Source organism: Drosophila subpulchrella, unplaced genomic scaffold (genome assembly GCF_014743375.2).
Source record: "Drosophila subpulchrella strain 33 F10 #4 breed RU33 unplaced genomic scaffold, RU_Dsub_v1.1 Primary Assembly Seq354, whole genome shotgun sequence".
NCBI lineage: Eukaryota > Metazoa > Arthropoda > Insecta > Diptera > Drosophilidae > Drosophila > Drosophila subpulchrella.
In genome coordinates this window covers 2,643,322-2,667,693 of record NW_023665577.1, presented here as the reverse complement: position 1 = coordinate 2,667,693, position 24,372 = coordinate 2,643,322, and the positions used below count along the sequence as shown (strand labels likewise).

Sequence of the window (24,372 nt, the reverse complement as noted above, 5' to 3'; positions counted from 1 at the left end):
GATCAGGATCACTAGCCGAGTCGATCTAGCCATGTCCGTCTGTCCGTATGAACGCTGAGATCTCGAAAACTATAAGAGCTAGGCTATTGGGCACGCAGATTCCTGAGCTTCTTGCGCAGCGCAAGTTTGTTGCAACAGGGTGCCACACCCACTCTAACGCCCACAAACCGCCCAAAACTGTGGATCCTACAGTTATGATGCTAGAACAAAAATTTTAACTGTAATATGTAGCTCTCATCAATACCTATCGATTGACCCAAAAAAAGTTTGCCACGCCCAATTTAACGACAACAAGACGCCCACAAACTTCAAAAAATCGTAAGTATGAACGGGGATATCTCGGAAAATATCACATAACCATATATTGAGATCGCGGATAGGTGGCGCATTTCAATCTTGCTTTGCTGTTTGCATATCTCCATTTCCCTATGGTCCCTTTAGCTGAGTAACGGGTATCTGATAGTCGAGGTACTGTTGTTCCATTCATTTTGTTCATTTTTTTTCCGCACTTAAATAGTAACACCACCATTAAAATCGTAACACAACTATATACATTTCTTTTTTTGTTTTTCCTTTTTTGAATGTTTTTAATTCAGGTAATCAAGTAAAGTAAATGCAGAAAGATTCCCTGATCTCAGAACAGCAGATAGATACGTTTACATACTCCTTTGGAGTCCAGTCCACGACTCGGATCATCGAATAGTTGCCAAGATACTTGTTTTGGCTAGGAGACTACTGCTTCAATCGTAACTTTCCAGCCAAAAAAGTGCTTCTTACCCACGAGCGTAGGGTTGCGTCCGTCCCTTATCTCTTTAAATTTTCAGCATTTATAGTTCCCGAGTTCTCAGCGTTCATAAGGACAGAGAGAAGGCCAGGCAGGGGTGCTAAATCGGAGTCATGGGGAACTTTGCCGGTTATCCTGGGTGATCTCAGCTTTTTATCGTCCTAAGAAATTAAGATGGAACCTCAAGGGCTTCTCCATCTCGTTTCTGATGCCCGGAACAGCTATCAAGCGCTGGTCTTTCCCTTTGGTCATTTTTGCTATCTCAACAACTTAAGATCATCGACTGTCCAATTGGAATACACAAAACCGAACTGAGACTTTGGCAGGAAAACATCTTTAGGGTCTATTCATCTCTATGTACAAGATGCCTTCGAACCCAAGCTTGAATGTTCTAATGTAGACGAATTCGGGACATGCGCTTTACCAACCTTAACTTTATAAGCTGACGACAGAATTTGACATCCTTAAATCCTACAAGAAAAATATAACAGACGACTTGAGGCATAAGCCTAGGAAAATCTTCACTTCCAGCAGCTAAAAATTAGAAACAAGTATGAAATTAAACATGCTTTATATACCATATGGTAGCATTTAAATATGTTTTATTACAAAGGCGCTCCGAAATTTGATGTATTGGCTAAGGCCTAACGCAGCCCAACAATGGAGATATTCTGCGGTAACCTCCAAAACAATTTGTTCTTCCCCTTCTTTCTAAGTAATGCGAAAGCAATCTTCTACTTGATGGGCTATGCGAAACCTTCAAGTATTCAGTTTCCATGACTTCTATCTGCACCAAAAAAACATTTTTATTAGTTAAAAGCTTGTGTCAATAGCATAACTACTTACGTTTAGATCAAAGGATTGAATATGAAGTTTTAATGGTCTTCGAAGTGCAGGATCCCTTATAGATTTTAAAATTGTATTAACTTCCTTTGCAATTTTGGGAGCTTCGGAGCAACCATCGTACAATTCAAAGGTGACGCAATCGAGTTTTTGACATTTTTTAAAAATCGGCAGCACGTTATCGATTTTCACTGCTGATTTATCTTTTTCAGCTATACGTAGTGATTTAAGTTCATTTAGCTGACACAGGTCTGATAAATTGTCACATGCGCATTTGCAATCAATATTTAGTTCTGCTAAGGATTTAATTTGCGATATCTCACAGATCTCTTGCGAACTTATAATTTGTGTATGCAGTTTTTCTAAAATTGTCAAATTCTCATCAGCAAAGGTCTTGTAAAGTTCACTAAGCGATCCTTCTGCTTCGACGATGGTCAGTTCCTTAAGACCTTTTATATTTGCCAAAACTGCTACACCCTTTTCATCGCGCAATGCGCATTTTAATGACTGCAGTGTTTCAAATTGAAACAAAAATTCAATTTCACTAAGGCCAACAGAAAAACATAATTCCAAGCTCTGAAGCTTACACAGTGGATTACGTGCCAAGCTCCTCAGTGAGTCAGAAGATGCGATTTGCAAACTTATTATAACTGGTAACATAGAAATTTCAGTTGTTTCACTGATGTCGAGTGCTTTGCCCTTAATTTCCAGACGCTGAAGTCTAATTATTCCGTTTGAGGAAAATGCAGACACTAATTTATGTACGGATTGCTCTGTGTGTAGGCGGTAAGAAATTGGGGAAACAATTAGTTCTTCAATACTTGAGTTAGCTAGCTCTGACAACGATTGTTGATCTTCCATGTCGGAAAACCTGCACTCTAATACTTTCAGTGATTTTATTCGAGAAACCTCTAAAATCTCTTTAGGTGAAAGCGTACCATTTGGTATTCTTATACACTGAATTTTATTCTTCGCAGCCAGACTTGTAAAAAGTGAGGACAGGGTTCCAAACTTATTTGTTTTTATGTTCAACTCTTGAAGTTTATCCAAGTTGGCCAATTTCTCAACTCCAGTCAGATCTACTAGGTCGCAAGACAGTTTCTTAATGGATTGAATTTCTGATACTTTGGAAACACTGTTGAAAAAAATATCACCCAATTTCGAGATATCCAATTCTTCGATAGTGCTTATATTGCTGGTGGCGAATGCTTCAAATAGTCCGTTAAGAGATTCTTGCTCTTGGTGCCCTTTAATTTGAAGGGTGGTAATACCATTAAGTTGAGCCAGGGGGGACAGAACTTCAGCTTTACAGCCAATTTTCAGAAAAATATCCAAGTTCTGTTCACCCTTCAATAGGGTAATATTAACATTTTTGAAATTCAGTTTTGCGGTTATCTGATTGGCATTAAGCAATTTCAGAACTAGTAATGATGTTTTGGAGTCAAGGTATTCGTCAACAAAAATTTCCATATGTTGCAAGTTAGTTAGTTGGTCTAAAAATCGGACCGAATAGCAATCGGAAAAGGAGCACTTCAGAAATCGTATTGACTTTAATTTCGAAAGTTCCATGAATTCTGATCGGTCTAGAAACATATTCTTTATGTTGCACGATATTAAAAGAAAAGTTTCTTTTGCGACTATTGATCGAAAGAATGTTGCAAGGGAGGTGTGCTTTATGTATTGTCCAGAACGACTTTTTATCACCAAGTAACTCATTTTGGGCAGCATTGATAAAGAGCCCATTTGGCCTATATCCGAATTTTTAGCTATATTTAAAATAAGTTCTTCTCTTGAGCTGTCAAATTTCAAGTCCACAAGTTCACCTACGGTTATGGTTGCCACAGATTCTTTTTTTGAACTGCCACCTTGCGGTGCTTCATTTACCTCGTACACCGCCCTTAGTCGTGCGTTTCTATTTCCATCAAATACAGCATAACTATCTTGTATGTGCAAATAACCTAATGAATCAAGAGCAGCAAAAGTAACAGGTCTATTACTGTCGTCTATATCATCTTCAATGGTCAAAGCTAAAGGTGGTAAACTTTTAGGCCGGTGCAATTTCGTTAAATCATTAAAAAATTTTAATTGCGAACCGCTTTTGTGGATTCCAGCAATAGTGAAGGTTTTTAAATTGGGCAACTGAGCCAGCGGTGCGAATTTGGCAACATCATCTCCTGCGTTAAATTGAACGCTTAGCATTTCCAGATTACCGCAATGGGGTGCGATGTCCGAAATACTTCCACTTATTTTAATGCTTCCAACGGACAATTTTTTTAAATTTGGTAGCGAGACACATAAATCCACTAATGCCTCTGAGGTAATGTTACCATTCAAATTTAACTTCTCGGGGTATGATAAAATGCCTTTAAATAAGAAAAGTTGCATATTTGGAACAGATGAATCATAAAACTGTTACTCACCTTCTACATTAACCTCTGCGTAATTTTCCATATTCTTTCCATAATGGCCAAAATACAAATCGGCCTTGAAAGAACTCCCCTCCCTGATAGAATGCAGGTAGGATCTCCAGAAAAGGTCCCTGTTTTGGTTTGATAACTTATTGACTCGCAGGTCTATAAGCAATTTTGTGGTTCTGCGTTCAAGGCCCAACTCCAGAACCTGGTACAGCTTTTTGTGATGCGCCGCAAACAACTCCAAGAATAAATTGTGGGCTAACACAAAGTTCATTAAATCGTTATATTTTTTGAAAATGTCATACTCGAATTCTTTATTTAGTTTGCAATCGGCAATAATGTACTTTATTATCTCCAAAAAGCAGTCGCATGGCAAATTGAGAGTAAAATCTCCACTCTCTTCCATTTTTTAACAGATCGATGGCACTAAATTGGTTTTTCCAAATATTGACTTGATTCACTATTCACTATTATCGCAAATATAAAATTGAAACGTTTAAAATATTTCTCCAATATTAGGTAAAGCTTTTAATACGTACATGTGTATTCAAAAACACAAAAAATCCTCTGCTCAAACGATGTTTATTGCTATGCTCTTAAAAGAAAACTGAAAGATACAGCGGTGTCAGAATCACCAAAATAGGGCACTACAGTAAAACTTCCAACATACAAATTTTCTACTCTAAAATAGCCAATTTGTACGAAATTGCCCATTGTATTACATTTTAAGCTCTGTCAATTTTAAAAAAAAAAGTAAAATTTTTTTATAAATATTGACTTTTGCGGGTTAAGAGTTGAATCTATTTAAGTTTGACTGCACCATTACTCAGATAAGAACACATATAAAATGTATATACTTTATACAAAGTGACTCACATCGGAATTTCGAGATTTGTACATATGTATAGTGGCAAAGAAGATATGGCGGTTTGTACAGAAACAATTGAAACAAATTTAATTTCACAATGATTAAAATATTAATACGAATTTTCATAGCGTAAATTATACCCACTGAGTCTGTACATTGGGACAATTACGTTTTCAAAAACTAAATTTTAGAAAATACTTTATTTAAGGAAAAACCATACAAGATGTTGAAACTTTTTTCTTAAATTAGTCGTTCGACTTTGATTAAACTAATTGCCAGCGCAGCTAAAGTGATTCCACCATGATTGATTGAAAACACAGTAAATATTTATTTTTAATTAGTTTGTATTTGTATTTATATTAGCTTAAAAAACAAATCCAAACAAGGTTAGAACACAGTATTCAAAACATTCAATTATTGACGAAAATTGCATACATTTTTCATCACACACATGAACTAAACCGACGGCATAATTTGTTTCGTCTCCTTTCGGTTGCTGCACTCGTTAAAATAGACAATTAAAATGATTTATAAAATCGCATTGAATATAAAAATCACTTATCCCTAATGCTTAGCGTTCACACTCAGATGGACCAGCCACGCCCACAAGCTGGGCCTGGCCGCCCATCACTCATAAGTCGACTGCAGTTGGCCATACACAAAAACTGGATAAAAATTCAAGCGTTGCTTCGTCTATTTACAAAAATATGTTTGCACGTTTATGTTTGGTTTGGATTTAGGTTTTGTTTTTCGCTTAACTAAAGAGCAGTTTTTAGAAACATTCGAATACATTTGTGGAGACCGTTTGGAACATCGACAACACGCTAAGGTTCTGACAATGACACAAGAAGACAACTAAGGCTGGATCTGGAAATGGATCTGGAGCTGGGTAAGAAATCGAAGTTGGGGATGGTTGGAGGAGGAGGTTCAGTAAAGTGTCTCAGTTTAACAATTGCAAAATAAACCAGCAAAGCGGCTGCCAAACGGAATTCGAGTCCTGGCTGATGGGGGATGGGCCTAAAAACGGTCCCTTGACTTCAAGTATAATTCGATATTTCGTTTGATTCATGTGTCTTTCGGTTTTCCTCTTTAAAATGCTTTTATTATTATTCAATATGCTCGTATTTACGTTTTAAAAGCTGACAACAAATGCAAATGCCTATTTAGAGAGGTACACTCAAAAAAATGCTCAAGCACAGCGGCTGCTACTCCGTCCGATCATCATTGTACAATTTGTACATCACGACTACTGATTTGTCTGGCCACAACGATATGGAGTGCTGCTGCTTCCGCCCTTCTGTTTCTGTTTCCGTTTCCGGTTTCCGCCGATTTCCTAGTGTTTGCTGCTCGAGTTTATGTTTCATTATCTTCGTATTTCTATATAAGTGCTGCTGAATGTATACATAGTACTTGGAAAGTAACCCCCTGTTCCCTACGCCACTGTGCATGTTGGTGTCCTGCCCGCCAAGTCGCCGGTTCCTTAGCCACAATCCTTTCGTCCTTTAGCTAACTAGCAATTAGTTACATATGTATACACACACCGGAAGGCAATAATAATTAACGCGTCAAGCAACGCCAACTCCGGTAGAATTTTCTGTGTTCGTATACTCGCTATTGTCCTGGTTTTACACCAAAATATATGGTCGAATAATCGCTATTGTCCTAGTTTCACACCATGAAAAACTATTTAATGTTCAGTATACTATTTATACTACTGAGTCTCACTCATATAATAATTAGTATTAGCTTAATACTATAAAGTGTTGGCATGAAACTATTTTGTAATAACTTGAAACTACATTTTCTTTATACTACATCAAGTTTTTGTTGAAACCAAAAGTATAAATTATAAACTAAATAGTCAAATATGACTAGTTTAAAAATAACACTACAGGTTTACGCTTTATACTCTTTGGTAGAGCAATTACACTACAAAGTATACAGTTGAAACTAATTAGTGTTGAGTTAATACTTACATTTTTATACTAACTTTAGTATACTTTTAACACAACGCTTATTAAGTGTATACTTTTGGTTTTTTTTTTGGGTGTACATAAACCTAAAAATATATACTGCTGATTCCAATAACCTAACACAAAATCACACTCCGAAACCTCGTTTAAAAATTGGTAGGACGTCGATCAATCCGGTATTCCCTCCAACCATTTTTCTAGAAATAAAAAATCAACAAAAGCCCGAAAGCTCGTGTAAAAATTGGGAGAATCTTTATTAATTACTCCAAATATTATCTTTCGTATCGACTCTCTTCTTATGGTATGCAAATAAAACAAAAATCTAAATGGGCAGGGTACGTTATAAAAGTGTTCCCAATAAAAATGGTGTATCTATAAAAAGTATTAGAGGTAGCAACTTTATAGGCAGGATAACTAAGCCATCCGGCATTTCCTTATAAATTCTCTGTATGATATTGGAGGTAGCAACTTTATAGGTGTTGCTGTGTTTTGATGTTTTAGTTTTTTTTTTAGTTCTGTAGCGAGATATTGATTAAGTTTTGCGTGTTGCTATGGTGGTTTTTTTTATAGTTTCTTGGTTTGAAGTGTATGTTAAGAAACTGAACATTTTCAGAAGTGCGTCCTAATGTTGAGGTATTGGTGTATCCCTAGAGCGGATGAGGTGTTTGAAAAGTTTCGTTGTAAGGTGGTCTCGTCGTGGTTCGAATGCCAGATTCGTAAAACAGGTTGCATGTTGGTGTGGTGCTAAAGGCACCCAGGACTGTTCTAAGAGTGTATATTTAATGTATTTTCGGGGCGTAACCGTATGTGTGTAGTGCGCAGTCAAGTTTGGATATAAGTATGGCTTTTGTGATTTTTAGTAGTGTGTTTGTTTATGGTAAAAAATTTGCAAATTTATAAATTCCAAATAGGTGTTAAATCAAAAATCTAAATAGGTGTAGGGCGCGTTTTAAAAGTGTTTCCAATAAAAATGCTGTATTTATAAAAAGTAAAGAGGTCGCAACTTTATAGGCAGAATATATAATCCATCTGTAATTCCCTTATTAATTATATTTATCAAATCTTATAAGAGGTATCTATTTTATAGGCAGGATAACTTACACATCCGGTATTCCGATATAAATTCTTTGTACTATGTTATAAATTAAACAAGAGCCCAAAAACTCGTGACAAACTGGCACGATGTATATCCATTACTCCAAGTAGTATATGTTTTTTCGACTGTCTTCTTAAGGTGTGCAAAATAATAAATACCAAATCGGTACTTAAACAAAAATCGAAATATGTAGGTTGCGTTATAAACTTGTTCCCAATAAAAATGGTGTATTTATAAAAGTTGGGAAGTAGCAACTATGCACTATTCCGGTATTCTCTTATAAATTATCTCTACTCTTTTTTAAATTCTCTCTGATATAATAATAATAATAATAATAATAATAATTAATAACATTAATATAATTCTCTCTGATGATGATCTCATAAGAGGTAGCAACTTTATAGGCAGGATAACTAAACCATCTGGTAATTCCTTATAAAGTCTCTGTATGGTATTATAAAATCAACAACAATCAACAATAATAATAAAACAAATAAAAATTCCCAATAAAATTAGTCTATTTTTAAAAAAAATATAAGAGGTAGAAACTGTAGCTGCAGGATAACTACTCCATCCGGTATTCGCTTGTAAATGATCTCTATTCCCTTATTAATTCTCTGTATAACATCTAATAAGAGGTAGCAACCTTATAGGCAGGATATCTAATCCATTTGGTACTCCCTTATAAAGTGTCTGTGTGGTATTATAAAATCAACAAGAACCCGAAAACTCGCCTAAAAATTGGTTCGATTTATATCCATTACTCCAAGTATTATCTGTTGTTTCAACTCTCTTCTTATGGTAAAGGTGTGCAAAATAATTAATACCAAATCGGTATTAAAACAAAAATCTAATTAGGTAGGTGCGTTATAAAATTGTTCCCAATAAAAATGGTGTATTTTTAATAAGTATAAGAGGTAGCAACTTTATAGTCAGGACTTTTCAACCAGGCGAAATTTTTGTATCGAATTCCTTAATCAACTACAACCTGAAAAATCGTATAAAAATAGGTAGGATCTTGATCAATCCGGTTTTCCCTCGAAAATTGTTTCTGATATGTGCGGTATTTGTTTAGGTTTAATAGATTGCGAATTGCTTTTTGAAAAGTTTAATTGAAAGGTGGTCTCGCCGTGGTTCGATTGTTGGAATGCAAGATTCTTATAGAAGGTTCCATGTTGGTGTGGTGCTAAGGGCACCCAGGACTATTCTAAGATTGTATATGTAGAGTATTTTCCGGGGCGTAAGCATATATGTGAAGTGCGGAGTCAATTTTGGATATAAGTATGGCTTTTGTGAAGTTTAATAGTGTGTTTTTAAATTTGAGACTGACCGGGCATTATTTTACGATGGTAGGTGTGAGAGAGTAAATGTTTGAGTTCCAGTTGTTTTTATTATTCATGTTTAGTCCGAGTACTTTGAGTGATGTTACGTTTTTATTTATGTTAGAGTCCTGTGTAATATTTGTGCAGTTGCATCTGTGATTTCTACATATGTGTAGATGGATCTTTTTCGAAGCCTAACTGATTAGGGTGTAGGAGTTTGTCGATGCTAAGGAACCACCATAGTCTGTTTGCTATAATTTTGTCCAGTGTGTTAGATGGGTCGGTATGATGCGAAGTCGGTTTTATCTTTTTGAGTTTTTATTATTTCATACCAATAATAAGGCTGGTTTTGTATGATTCGGGTACGTGGTTGTTGAAGATGTGATTGAGGATTGGTGTATTGCATTTATAAGAGATGAATTCCTGGCTGAAGTTTGCGAGCACAATGTTGTGCGAGCAGGTTAGCTATATTGATTTTGGAAAAGTCTCGTTATTGTTGTTTGTTATGGAATGTATTCTTTGATATTTGCTGGTGTTTATGGTATTGCATGGTGTGCGTTTGTTACTATTATTTGGTTAATTAGTGCTGATGGTGTCGATTGGAAAAGGGGGATGAGTATTGGGAAGTGATCACTTCCAAAAAGGTCATCTATTGGGTTCCAGGTTGTGATTGGTGTGAGTGAGGGAGAACAGATGCTGAGGTCAATGTGGGTAAAGGTGTTATGCGTATTAACTTGTTTTGGTGACTTATCGTTTAGGAGTGTAAGATGTGACTGTTCAATGAACTTGGCTACTATTTTACCTCTTGAGTTCGAGTGTGTGGATCCCCAGTTTTGATGACAGCAATTTAAATCTCCTGTTATCACGACCGTTTCGATGTTGGTGCTAAGTAAGTTGCTCAGGCTATTGCGTGAAAAGTATTTGTTGAGTGAAACCAAAATGGAATATAATTTGAGGTTTTGATTCGTTTTTATTTCTACTGCTATTGCTATTACATCGCCATTGATGTTGCTTTGTGTGCATTGAATTGATTTGTGGATGAGCAGGGCTACTTCTCCAAGTCGTTTCGATGAAATGTTTGTGTGTGTTGTACTTTATTGGTGTCGGTAGGCTGTGTGTTTGAAGGAAGATAATATGTGGAGAGTGATTTTTGATAAGTAATAGTAGGTTCTTGGTTCTTGTCTAGATTCGTTTGAGTGTGAGTTTTCGGAACAGTTTTTGCATGTACGGTTTTCCTTTTTTGCTGAAGGATTGGGGGTGATTAAATCGAAGGCACTTTTTGCATTGCATTGGGTGTGGTATGTATGACATGTGTACAACACCTCATAACCGATCATTACTTTTTCGGGGAGATTGGTAGAATTGATCGCCGTAGGTCTTGGAGGTCTGGAGTAAAACTTAGTTTTTACTTATTTTACTCACTTTATAATCAATTTTCTGCAATTTTGCATTTATGTTGCCAATAAAAAACACTGTTAAAATAACATAAATTATACAAAAAACCATATTTTATCAAAAGTCTTTATTAAAAATTAAAAATATTGCAACCAAACAAAAAAAATAAAAATGAATATATAACGAATTCGTAAATTCATTCCGATTATCCACAATAAATCTTTGAAACTAAACTTAAACAATAAAAAACACTGTGAATATAACATAAATTATACAAAAAACCATATTTTATCAAAAGTCTTTATTAAAAGTTAAAAATATTGCAACCAAACAAAAAAAATTCAAAATGAATAAATAACGAATTCGTAAATTCATTCCGATTATCCACAACAGATCTCTGAAACTAAACTTAAAAAATAAAAAACACTGTTAAAATAACATAAATTATATAAGAACCCATATTTTATCAAAAGTCTTTATTGCAAATTAACAATATTGCAACCAAACAAAAAAAATTAAAAATGAGTTAATTAATAATAATAATTAATTAATAACGAATTCGTAAATTCATTCCGATTATCCACAACAAATCTCTGAAACTAAACTTAAATAAACTGCAAATACTACAAAGCAGGCTTGTTTAAAGAGTAAGTTAAAAAGTAAACTTCTGTACTTCGCTGATTTAAAAAGACATGAATAAAATGTACTAATAACAAGCTTTACGAAAGAAAGCATTTCCCACTGAAAATCTTTCTAAGATTAGGAATACATCCACTACGAACTCGGAATCAAGATTTTCTCTCGCAAAGTATAAACCTTAAATATTCAGAACATTATCGATTTGACACACTTAGGAAAAGTATAAAAAGCAAACGTTGACTACAGAAATATCTCCAAATACAAACAAAAATATAAAATACAACAAATTTTAAAAAAACGTATATTTATGTATACCAGTATATAAACCTCCTAATATTTACAGCTGGTTACAGTAACCTACCACAAAAACACAACATCAGAAAGATGGGTAACTTTAAAATTTTTTGGATTAATACGTGTAATACGTTGACTCATGGATTTTATACTAACTTCGCTATCTGAAATACTTTATCGGGAAACATTATGCATAACCAGCTTACTCATTCGTACACATTTCTATCGATTTAACTTAAGCTATCTTATCGGGCTTAATATCTACATAGAGGAACTTAAATTCAAAGAATTCGTAATATCAAAAAAGTATTGTATGACAACATTACAACAAAATACGAATTAAATTTATAAGCGATAAATTTTAAATAATTTATACTACTTCAATCTGTATGATATCAATTGGGAAAAAGGAAAACATATTTCTCAAGTCTATCAAACATACCGCTGACGCTCTCGTGGTATAATTCGTCAAAAATATATTATTTCAACAAATAAAAAAAAATTGCGCAAGTATATTCGGAAACAAGTAAAAATATATACAAAGGCCCTATATCACAACTTACACTTATATCAAAACTTATAAATAAATATTAAATGGATAGGTTAGGAAAAGAACCCCTGCCTTGTCCAGAATTAATTATCATCCGTAAAATCCCACGAAATATTCTTTTTAAAACCATTAATGCATTTCCTGATCTAAAATGAATAACCAACAGAAAACTCCAACAATCTCCCAAGAAATATTCGAAATAAATTGAATTATATTTTAATTCGAAAAAGGGAGGAATTGTATACAAAAGATATGAACATCTAAAAAAAATACTTCGTTTTGAATGTAAATCCTCATAATTCTTTGGTATTTTTTCGTCTGATATGTACAATAATTGATCCGTACTCGTCTTTTAATCTCATATATTTACCACTTTATTTATTTTACCAATTTATAACAATACCAATTTACCAATTAGACAAAAATTCGTATGTCAATGTATCAATTTAATAAATAATATTATATATTATTATTGAATTAAAATGTATAATTTTCGAATTTAAAATTTATACTTTATTTTTATTTTATATTATATAATTATAATTTTATATTGAAACATTTTATAAAATTTTTCTTGTACGAACTAATATTTTATTCCGAAAATATTTTGTTTTATTGGACAAATTAAACATAAATCAAACTTTAAGTTAATATCATTTAAAATCAAACAACCTTACAAATAACAAAACTGTAAAAGTTATATATTGATGAGATGACCAATATTTGCTATCAAGTGTTTGGGTAAAATTACGAAATTTCAACAAAAGTAAAAAAATATTTTCTACAATGCCTACCGTCAAAAGTAAACAAAAATGTATTATCACAAAACTCCATAATATATATAATAATATAATAAAATATAATAATAATTTTATTGAAAGCTCATTGATTTAGTGACCGTTCGTCAGGCTTATGACTAATTTCAAAGCAAACACTGTTGTCCCCTGTTCTCCTGCTTCATCTATAAAACTTATTAAAAGGAACAAATTATAACTGCAGTCTTTACAACGTCTATATCCTGATAAATAAAGGTTATAAAAAAATAATGTAAATGCACTGATACTGTGCCAAGGAAAAAGCGCTCTGACAAGCTCGAACATTTAAAATACTTATCAATCAAACGTTGATTTGATACGTCTAAAAAATGACAAATTTCAATTGAGATTATTCAAATGGGGATAATTATTCATATGCTTAATCTACAAGGAAACTATTAACTAAAGCAATAACTTTAAAAAAGGTAATCCTTAAACTTGTTAAGTACTGAACAAGGATTTCATTTCAACTTCACTTCCTGGACTGCATTATCAAAGGCAAATAATACATTAACAATTCTCCGCAGCCGCTCATTTTCTATGGATTCGTGTATAAACAAAAACTAGTCGCCTCAATGAACCCAAATAGGATTTGGATAATGTTCAATTAAAACGATTATAAGATTTGATTTCTGAATTCCTCAATAACAGCTTTAAGCCACTCTGAAAGCAATTTTTGATAATTCTTCAGTAGTGCTAGCTATTTTTCGTTATATTTAAAATGCAAATGGAAATCATGCTTTTAAAAAATATGAGGTAGAGGTCAACTTAAAAAACTAGCACATCCACTTTTACCCACCACGGAAAATGAAACAACCTTTCCAAAAATGGGACGTCTTTACTATTAGAAACATTTATTGGGAATGAATATGAATGAGTGTTTATATTTGGTTGCAGTGTAAAAGTATAAGGGTTCTATATGTATGCGGCATATGTGTATTATTGAATGAACAAGATACTTATAATGGTTGCTTATTTTTTCTGTCTTTCAAATTGCTTTTCCACAAAAACTTTCCTGTTTGCACGAAATTTTTGTAAAGTACTCAACATGCGACATTAAAGTCTTAACGATAATATTAAAAAGCGAGAAGGATTATTCATCAAATGCTTGGACTTTCATATTAATCAAAAACTCAAGTAATGGTATATGACATACTAGCATCGTGGATTATAAAAAATCCCTTGGAATAAGTACATTTCATAAAATGAATACTTACACATTTCATAAATTCTCGCCAGTTGTTGGTTTTTTAAACATTCTGTTTTATTTGTACACTATTGTGCTTTTGCATTAAAACCCTACACATTTGCTGTATTTAGTTTTGTAAAATCAAAACATTTTAAAATAATATATAAAATGTCCAAAATGTTTCATTAAATAACCAAGTTAACTACAACACAATTTAGTCAATACCTATATTATTGTGTTTGTAAAAATGATTCACGGGAAAGACATAGCATTGCATAGAACTTAATTAATATTTCCATACTTTCCACAATTTAATAAATAAAAATTGTTTTCGCTACTGATATTAGCAATTTGGATTATATGTGCATCAAAAATGCAACTCCCAGCGATATAAAAAAATAACTAACAGTGCTTAGTATACCTACTAAAGGAAATAATTTATAATTATTATGAATTAATATAATCATTCAATATCAAAAACACAGATTGCAAGTCATCCAAATTCCTTTCAATAAATTGTGTATCTATTTTTCCATTTAGGTTTATATTAATAACCTAATGTCAATGACGCTTATATTAGTGCTTGTATATGGTTCTTTCTACTATTGCTACTTTAATAAAGTACGAAATATTCTATTAAACCATGTATGGATGTGGGCTCAGTATGTATTTTTTAAATATTTTACAGCACGAAAGTATTGCTAATAAATAATCATATTTTGTATGTTTTTAATTTAAACTCTCCAAACTTACATTTAGAATATTTTGGCAAACCATAACATATAATTCCTAACATTATCTTTTTGTTTTATTTTTGCGGAATATATACTTCATGATTTTGATTTTATAGAGCCGCAATCTCCAACAACCTTAAAAACTTCACACCTTTTCACATCCTTTTCGTACGAACAAAAAAGCGTCAGGTTTTCGGGTGAGGTATCTGATGCTTTGTCTCTTACCTTTTCCCCTTCATGAATCCCTATCTCGGTATTGCAAATACCACAAAAAAACCTCACCCACCAAATGTATGAACAAAGAGAAAAAATTTCAATAAATTAACGTGACATTAGTCATGTTGACGAAGACGAATACACCAAGATGGCTCTGCAACCTACTGAAGGAAGGATGTAACTAATACTTCAAGAAGGATGTGACTCCTAATTTCTAAAAGGCGGGCCTATAACTACAATGGCGCTGTTACCAACCCTAGGAGGGTAAAGCACGAATCACATTTTTGAAATAAAGATATATAAATAAAAGTATTATTTTAAATAAGTTGCTTCATTTTTCTAGTATTAAAAAACTTGTTAAAGCTACAATTCCAATAAGAGACGTTGCTTAATTTGGATTCCACTGATCACCACCTGCTCTGGAAGAATTCGACTAAGCAGCCTAGATGACCCAAACATTTACTTCAAATCGAAAACTTTAATAAATATTATTAATTGCACTCTCCTAATTAAATGAGTTTAACTTTGGTAAGAAATACAACAGGTTTGTAATCCATGTATGTCAAATAATGGGGTGGATGTTAATACCCGTTCTCGTAGAGTAAAAGGGTACATTGTATTCCACATATATTCCTGATCGTATGTACTACTCTACTACTAATTAGAGGACTTTTTAGAAACAATTCGATAGCTTAAAAGCAAAAAATGGCTCCAACTTTGAAAAGAACCGACTGGCGTATATATAAACATTTGAAAACCCATATTTTTCTTGAAGGGGCAAGACCTAAAATTTTGTTTAAAATTTAATTAGTATTTATTTTAGTCCGTTCAGTTTGTAAAAAAATTATCTTTAGCTCTTTGAATGGCAGACGTTTGCTTAAGCTTTTAAATCAGGGCTGCTAAATTGCAATCATGGGGAACTCTACCGAAGATCATGGACGACTCCAGCTTTTTATCGTCCAGTGAAAATAAGATAAAACGTGAAGCCTTTAGTACGTTGCTCCTGATCCGTTAACTTTGTCGGCCACGGCGGCTGTGGCTATGTCGGTTAAACATGCAGCGAAATCTTATAAAATAAACATATATTTATACCCGTTACTCGTAGAGTAAAAGGGTATACTAGATTCGTCGGAAAGTATGTTGCAGGCAGAAGAAAGCGTTTCCGACCCCATAAAGTATATATATTCATGATCAGGATCACTAGCCGAGTCGATCTAGCCATGTCCGTCTGTCCGTATGAACGCTGAGATCTCGAAAACTATAAGAGCTAGGCTATTGGGCACGCAGATTCCTGAGCTTCTTGCGCAGCGCAAGTTTGTTTCAACAGGGTGCCACACCCACTCTAACGCCCACAAACCGCCCAAAGCTGTGGATCCTACAGTTATGATGCTAGAACAAAAATTTTAACTGTAATATGTAGCTCTCATCAATACCTATCGATTGACCCAAAAAATTGCCACGTCAAAAAATCGTAAGTATGAACGCGGATATCTCGGAAAATATCACATAACCATATATTGAGATCGCGGGTAGGTGGCGCATTTCAATCTTGCTTTGCTGTTTGCATATCTCCATTTCCCTATGGTCCCTTTAGCTGAGTAACGGGTATCTGATAGTCGAGGTACTGTTGTTCCATTCATTTTGTTCATTTTTTTTCCGCACTTAAATAGTAACACCACCATTAAAATCGTAACACAACTATATACATTTCTTTTTTTGTTTTTCCTTTTTTGAATGTTTTTAATTCATGTAATCAAGTAAAGTGAATGCAGAAAGATTCCCTGATCTCAGAACAGCATACAGATACGTTTACATACTCCTTTGGAGTGCAGTCCACGACTCGGATCATCGAATAGTTGCCAAGATACTTGTTTTGACTTGGAGACTACTGCTTCAATCGTAACTTTCCAGCCAAAAAAGTGCTTCTCACCCACGAGCGTAGGGTTGCGTCCGTCCCTTATCTCTTTAAATTTCCAGCATTTATAGTTCCCGAGTTCTCAGCGTTCATAAGGACAGAGAGAAGGCCAGGCAGGGGTGCTAAATCGGAGTCATGGGGAACTTTGCCGGATATCCTGGGTGATCTCAGCTTTTTATCGTCCTAAGAAATTAAGATGGAACCTCAAGGGCTTCTCCATCTCGTTTCTGATGCCCGGAACAGCTATCAAGCGCTGGTCTTTCCCTTTGGTCATTTTTGCTATCTCAACAACTTAAGATCATCGACTGTCCAATTGGAATACACAAAACCGAACTGAGACTTTGGCAGGAAAACATCTTTAGGGTCTATTCATCTCTATGTACAAGATGCCTTCGAACCCAAGCTTGAATGTTCTAATGTAGACGAATTCGGGACATGCGCTTTACCAACCTTAACTTTATAAGCTGACGACAGAATTTGACATCCTTAAATCCTACAAGAAAAATATAACAGACGACTTGAGGCATAAGCCTAGGAAAATCTTCACTTCCAGCAGCTAAAAATTAGAAACAAGTATGAAATTAAACATGCTTTATATACCATATGGTAGCATTTAAATATATTTTATTGCAAAGGCGCTCCGAAATTTGATGTATTGGCTAAGGCCTAACGCAGCCCAACGATGGAGATGTTCTGCGGCAATCTCGAAAACAATTTGTTCTTCCCCTTCTTACTAAGTAATGCGAAAGTAATCTTCTTCTTATTCGGCTATGCGAAACCCTCAAGTATTCAGTTTCCATGACTTCTATCTGCACCAAAAAAACATTTTTATTAGTTAAAAGCTTGTGTCAATAGCATAACTACTTACGTTTCGATCAATGGATTGAATATGAAGTTTTAATGGTCTTCGAAGTGCAGGATCCCTTATAGATTTTAAAATTGTATTAACTTCCTTTGCAATTTTGGGAGCTTCGGAGCAACCATCGTACAATTCAAAGGTGACGCAATCGAGTTTTTGACATTTTTTAAAAATCGGCAGCACGTTATCGATTTTCACTGCTGATTTATCTTTTTCAGCTATACGTAGTGATTTAAGTTCATTTAGCTGACACAGGTCTGATAAATTGTCACATGCGCATTTGCAATCAATATTTAGTTCTGCTAAGGATTTAATTTGCGATATCTCACAGATCTCTTGCGAACTTATAATTTGTGTATGCAGTTTTTCTAAAATTGTCAAACTCTCATCAGCAAAGGTCTTGTAAAGTTCACTAAGCGATCCTTCTGCTTCGACGATGGTCAGTTCCTTAAGACCTTTTATATTTGCCAAAACTGCTACACCCTTTTCATCGCGCAATGCGCATTTTAATGACTGCAGTGTTTCAAATTGAAACAAAAATTCAATTTCACTAAGGCCAACAGAAAAACATAATTCCAAGCTCTGAAGCTTACACAGTGGATTACGTGCCAAGCTCCTCAGTGAGTCAGAAGATGCGATTTGCAAACTTATTATAACTGGTAACAAAGAAATTTCAGTTGTTTCACTGATGTCGAGTGCTTTGCCCTTAATTTCCAGACGCTGAAGTCTAATTATTCCGTTTGAGGAAAATGCAGACACTAATTTATGTACGGATTGCTCTGTGTGTAGGCGGTAAGAAATTGGGGAAACAATTAGTTCTTCAATACTTGAGTTAGCTAGCTCTGACAACGATTGTTGATCTTCCATGTCGGAAAACCTGCACTCTAATACTTTCAGTGATTTTATTCGAGAAACCTCTAAAATCTCTTTAGGTGAAAGCGTACCATTTGGTATTCTTATACACTGAATTTTATTCTTCGCAGCCAGACTTGTAAAAAGTGAGGACAGGGTTCCAAACTTATTTGTTTTTATGTTCAACTCTTGAAGTTTATCCAAGTTGGCCAATTTCTCAACTCCAGTCAGATCTACTAGGTCGCAAGACAGTTTCTTAATGGATTGAATTTCTGATACTTTGGAAACACTGTTGAAAAAAATATCACCCAATTTCGAGATATCCAATTCTTCGATAGTGCTTATATTGCTGGTGGCGAATGCTTCAAATAGTCCGTTAAGAGATTCTTTCTCTGGGTGCCCTTTAATTTGAAGGGTGGTAATACCATTAAGTTGAGCCAGGGGGGACAGAACTTCAGCTTTACAGCCAATTTTCAGAAAAATATCCAAGTTCTGTTCACCCTTCAATAGGGTAATATTAACATTTTTGAAATTCAGTTTTGCGGTCATCTGATTGGCATTAAGCAATTTCAGAACTAGTAATGATGTTTTGGAGTCAAGGTATTCGTCAACAAAAATTTCCATATGTTGCAAGTTAGTTAGTTGGTCTAAAAATCGGACCGAATAGCAATCGGAAAAGGAGCACTTCAGAAATCGTATTGACTTTAATTTCGAAAGTTCCATGAATTCTGATCGGTCTAGAAACATATTCTTTATGTTGCACGATATTAAAAGAAAAGTTTCTTTTGCGACTATTGATCGAAAGAATGTTGCAAGGGAGGTGTGCTTTATGTATTCTCCAGAACGACTTTTTATCACCAAGTAACTCGTTTTGGGCAGCATTGATAAAGAGCCCATTTGGCCTATATCCGAATTTTTAGCTATATTTAAAATAAGTTCTTCTCTTGAGCTGTCAAATTTCAAGTCCACAAATTCACCTACGGTTATGGTTGCCACAGATTCTTTTTTTGAACTGCCACCTTGCGGTGCTTCATTTACCTCGTACACCGCCCTTAGTCGTGCGTTTCTATTTCCATCAAATACAGCATAACTATCTTGTATGTGCAAATAACCTAATGAATCAAGAGCAGCAAAAGTAACAGGGGTATTACTGTCGACTATATCATCTTCAATGGTCAAAGCTAAAGGTGGTAAACTTTTAGGTCGGTGCAATTTCGTTAAATCATTAAAAAATATTAATTGCGAACCGCTTTTGTGGATTCCAGCAATAGTGAAGGTTTTTAAATTGGGCAACTGAGCCAGCGGTGCGAATTTGGCAACATCATCTCCTGCGTTAAATTGAACGCTTAGCATTTCCAGATTACCGCAATGGGGTGCGATGTCCGAAATACTTCCACTTATTTTAATGCTTCCAACGGACAATTTTTTTAAATTTGGTAGCGAGACACATATATCCACTAATGCCTGTGAGGTAATGTTACCATTCAAATTTAACTTCTCGGGGTATGATAAAATGCCTTTAAATAAGAAAAGTTGCATATTTGGAACAGATGAATCATAAAACTGTTACTCACCTTCTACATTAACCTCTGCGTAATTTTCCATATTCTTTCCATAATGGCCAAAATACAAATCTGCCTTGAAAGAACTCCCCTCCCTGATAGAATGCAGGTAGGATCTCCAGAAAAGGTTCCTGTTTTGGTTTGATAACTTATTGACTCGCAGATCTATAAGCAACTTTGTGGTTCTGCGTTCAAGGCCCAACTCCAGAACCTGGTACAGCTTTTTGTGATGCGCCGCAAACAACTCCAAGAATAAATTGTGGGCTAACACAAAGTTCATTAAATCGTTATATTTTTTGAAAATGTCATACTCGAATTCTTTATTTAGTTCGCAATCGGCAATTATGTACTTTATTATCTCCAAAAAGCAGTCGCATGGCAAATTGAGAGTAAAATCTCCACTCTCTTCCATTTTTTAACAGATCGATGGCACTAAATTGTTTTTTCCAAATATTGACTTGATTCTCTATTCACTATTATCGCAAATATAAAATTGAAACGTTTAAAATAATTCTCCAATATTAGGTAAAGCTTTTAATACGTACATGTGTAATCAAAAACACAATAAATACTCTGCTCAAACGATGTTTATTGCTATGCTCTTAAAAGAAAACTGAAAGATACAGCGGTGTCAGAATCACCAAAATAGGGCACTACAGTAAAACTTCCAACATACAAATTTTCTACTCTAAAATAGCCAATTTGTACAAAATTGCCCATTGTATTACATTTTAAGCTCTGTCAATTTTTAAAAAAAAAGTAAATTTTTTTTATAAATATTGACTTTTGCGGGTTAAGAGTTGAATCTATTTAAGTTTGACTGCACCATTACTCAGATAAGAACACATATAAAAATGTATATTATACATACTTTATACAAAGTGACTCACATCGGAATTTCGAGCTTTGTACATATGTATAGTGGCAAAGAAGATAAGGCGGTTTGTACACAAAAAATTGAAACAAATTTAATTTCACAATGATTAAAATATTAATACGAATTTTCATAGCGTAAATTGTACCCACTGAGTCTGTACATTGGGACAATCACGTTTTCAAAAACTAATTTTAGAAAATACTTTATTTAAGGAAAAACCATACAAGATGTTGAAACTTTTTTCTTAAATTAGTCGTTCGACTTTGATTAAACTAATTGCCAGCGCAGCTAAAGTGATTCCACCATGATTGATTGAAAACACAGTAAATATTTATTTTTAATTAGTTTGTATTTGTATTTATATTAGCTTAAAAAACAAATCCAAACAAGGTTAGAACACAGTATTCAAAACATTCAATTATTGACGAAAATTGCATACATTTTTCATCACACACATGAACTAAACCGACGGCATAATTTGTTTCGTCTCCTTTCGGTTGCTGCACTCGTTAAAATAGACAATTAAAATGATTTATAAAATCGCATTGAATATAAAAATCACTTATCCCTAATGCTTAGCGTTCACACTCAGATGGACCAGCCACGCCCACAAGCTGGGCCTGGCCGCCCATCACACATAAGTCGACTGCAGTTGGCCATACACAAAAACTGGATAAAAATTCAAGCGTTGCTTCGTCTATTTACAAAAATATGTTTGCACGTTTATGTTTGGTTTGGATTTAGGTTTTGTTTTTCGCTTAACTAAAGAGCAGTTTTTAGAAACATTCGAATACATTTGTGGAGACCGTTTGGAACATCGACAACACGCTAAGGTTCTGACAATGACACAAGAAGACAACTAAGGCTGGATCTGGAAATGGATCTGGAGCTGGGTAAGAAATCGAAGTTGGGGATGGTGGGAAGAGAGGGTTCAGTAAAGTGTCTCAGTTTAACAATTGCAAAATAAACCAGCAAAGCGGCTGCCAAACGGAATTCGAGTCCTGGCTGATGGGGGATGGGCCTAAAAACTGTCCCTTGACTTCAAGTATAATTCGATATTTCGTTTGATTCATGTGTCTTTCGGTTTTCCTCTTTAAAATGCTTTTATTATTATTCAATATGCTCGTATTTACGTTTTAAAAGCTGACAACAAATGCAAATGCCTATTTAGAGAGGTACACTCAAAAAAATGCTCAAGCACAGCGGCTGCTACTCCGTCCGATCATCATTGTACAATTTGTACATCACGACTACTGATTTGTCTGGCCACAACGATATGGAGTGCTGCTGCTTCCGCCCTTCTGTTTCTGTTTCCGTTTCCGGTTTCCGCCGATTTCCTAGTGTTTGCTGCTCGAGTTTATGTTTCATTATCTTCGTATTTCTATATAAGTGCTGCTGAATGTATACATAGTACTTGGAAAGTAACCCCCTGTTCCCTACGCCACTGTGCATGTTGGTGTCCTGCCCGCCAAGTCGCCGGTTCCTTAGCCACAATCCTTTCGTCCTTTAGCTAACTAGCAATTAGTTACATATGTATACACACACCGTACCGCGTACCGGGTCAATTCGCATTACATTCGCTATTTACATGGAACTCAAAGTTACGCTTCATAAATTTTGACTAGTTGCCTTGAAGGGGTCTCTCTTCTTCTGTCTGCTCTCTGCTTATGTCCTTGCTACTCCTTAATTGGTTACTCGATACTCGGTACTCGATACTATTAGTTCGCTTAGGTTTTCGATTTGGAATTTGGGCAAAATGCCTGCTTACTACATCGAGAGAAAAATGCTAGTTTTGAAATCCTTTGGATACACTTGATCATCATTAATTCCTCGCCCAAACTCTAGCAGATGCTGTCCGGCTGCTCCGTGGTTGTGCTTCTATCAGAGATTCACACAGTTGTTTATTCTAGACCTATATCACCGCTTAATTGTCTTAAACACTCTAATTATTTTAGCTTCCTTCGCTATCGATCCGACACCGTCTGTCTTTCATTCGTTTGGTTGAGTCGTGAGTTGATTTGTGTTGTGTCTTACAAAGTTAGTTGATTGATTATGAAAGTGGTGTGCCTCTACTTATCAAAGTTGCTCGAATTCCTCACTTCCCTTACATGCCTAGGTATGTATGCTGCCAGTATATATAACTATTACAATGAATCATACAATATATGCGTATTTTGCAAGGTATTAATTATGTATTATGAAACCAATGCGATCCTATGCAAAACGTTATTCATTATATATACTCGTATGTATGTACGATTTTGCGTTTTTGTACATAAAAATATATTGTTTATTTATGCCATATATTTAAGTATGCGGTGCTGTACGCTGCATATTCGATCGACCAACCATATCGGCCATTTGCTGTTTTGTACATTTTGAAAGCATCGCGAAATCGGACTGCCTCCGAATACATTTCTTTTTTATATGTATATAGTTTAAAATGTTCCGCCTTCGTCCTGTGCTTCATATGTACTTTGTTGTAGGAAACATTTTGGAAATTATATAAAAAATACATGCCATAAAACACGCTACTAGATGGTTTCAAAAAACAAAACGAAGAAGCTTTTAGCTTGTATTCGTATAGTTCTGATGTCTTTTCTCTGGTTTGTTTCATGTTCTCATTGCTTAGTGGGTAATCGTACTACAAATAAATAGCATTTGCAGCAACTTTGCGTTAATAGTGGCGCTACTTTTAGTAATAGACGCGTTTTATTAGGCCTAATACAAATAGCGCTGATCTAAGGCTGTATTGCAAACCATTTTCCATGTTGTGTGTGCTCCTGGTCGTCTTAATTTATCGAAATCTTGTTTATTTCAAGCACTTAGAACTAAACAAATGTGTGTATCATTACTAAAGAAAAAAACAATACATTATATACAGCCAAACCAGTGCGAAGTGGTTCGAATTCGCCTTACACATACTACACGAAATATACAATAAGTCTTAGATGTGTCTTGTATACATGTCGATCATAATGGGATTTGGTTTCGGGGAATTAGTGATGTATACGTAGCGCTTTGGCTTGTCACGCTTAGCTGCCTATGTCAAGTTGTAGTTCCTGCCACTTGCCCCTCAGCTGTGCAGGTGAAGCCATGACGCCATCGCCACCAGGAGCAGCCAGTTGCCCAGGTGAATCTGCGAGGCACTGATGCCAGTTTCGCCGCATTTTCC

General features: G+C 34.8%; 3 protein-coding genes across 9 annotated transcripts in view; all 3 read right to left on the bottom strand.

Annotated features, from left to right (window-relative positions):
- Positions 1–936: 936 nt before the first annotated feature.
- LOC119561069 lies at positions 937–4,636 on the bottom strand. Of its 3 annotated transcripts, XM_037874917.1 has the most exons (5): positions 4,581–4,636; positions 4,347–4,508; positions 4,048–4,279; positions 1,631–3,990; positions 937–1,571 (listed from the first exon to the last, which is right to left on the bottom strand). In XM_037874917.1, the coding sequence occupies exons 3-5, from the start codon at positions 4,076–4,078 to the stop codon at positions 1,422–1,424; spliced, it is 2,541 nt and encodes an 846-aa protein (XP_037730845.1). In that variant the 5' UTR covers positions 4,079–4,279; positions 4,347–4,508; positions 4,581–4,636; the 3' UTR covers positions 937–1,421. The 3 variants fall into 3 exon arrangements, with proteins under 3 accessions (XP_037730845.1, XP_037730842.1, XP_037730844.1); XM_037874914.1 differs by having other exon boundaries at positions 4,048–4,508; XM_037874916.1 differs by having other exon boundaries at positions 1,353–1,567; positions 4,048–4,508.
- Positions 4,637–17,687: 13,051 nt separating this feature from the next.
- On the bottom strand, positions 17,688–20,909 carry LOC119561070. 2 transcript variants are annotated; one of them, XM_037874918.1, is made up of 4 exons: positions 20,866–20,909; positions 20,333–20,793; positions 17,916–20,275; positions 17,688–17,856 (listed from the first exon to the last, which is right to left on the bottom strand). In XM_037874918.1, exons 2-4 carry the CDS (start codon positions 20,730–20,732, stop codon positions 17,707–17,709), a joined length of 2,910 nt encoding a protein of 969 aa, XP_037730846.1. In that variant the 5' UTR covers positions 20,733–20,793; positions 20,866–20,909; the 3' UTR covers positions 17,688–17,706. The 2 variants fall into 2 exon arrangements, with proteins under 2 accessions (XP_037730846.1, XP_037730847.1); XM_037874919.1 differs by having other exon boundaries at positions 17,688–17,852.
- Positions 20,910–21,531: 622 nt separating this feature from the next.
- Positions 21,532–24,372, bottom strand: part of LOC119561067 — a 32,848-nt gene continuing 30,007 nt past the window's right edge. For 3 of the 4 annotated variants that reach the window (XM_037874911.1, XM_037874912.1, XM_037874913.1), the window contains exon 15: positions 24,274–24,371. In XM_037874911.1, coding sequence (XP_037730839.1) covers positions 24,274–24,371 — 98 coding nt within the window. Of the gene's footprint in view, position 24,372 lies in introns of all 4 variants that reach the window. The other variant, XM_037874910.1, reaches the window with a different exon arrangement.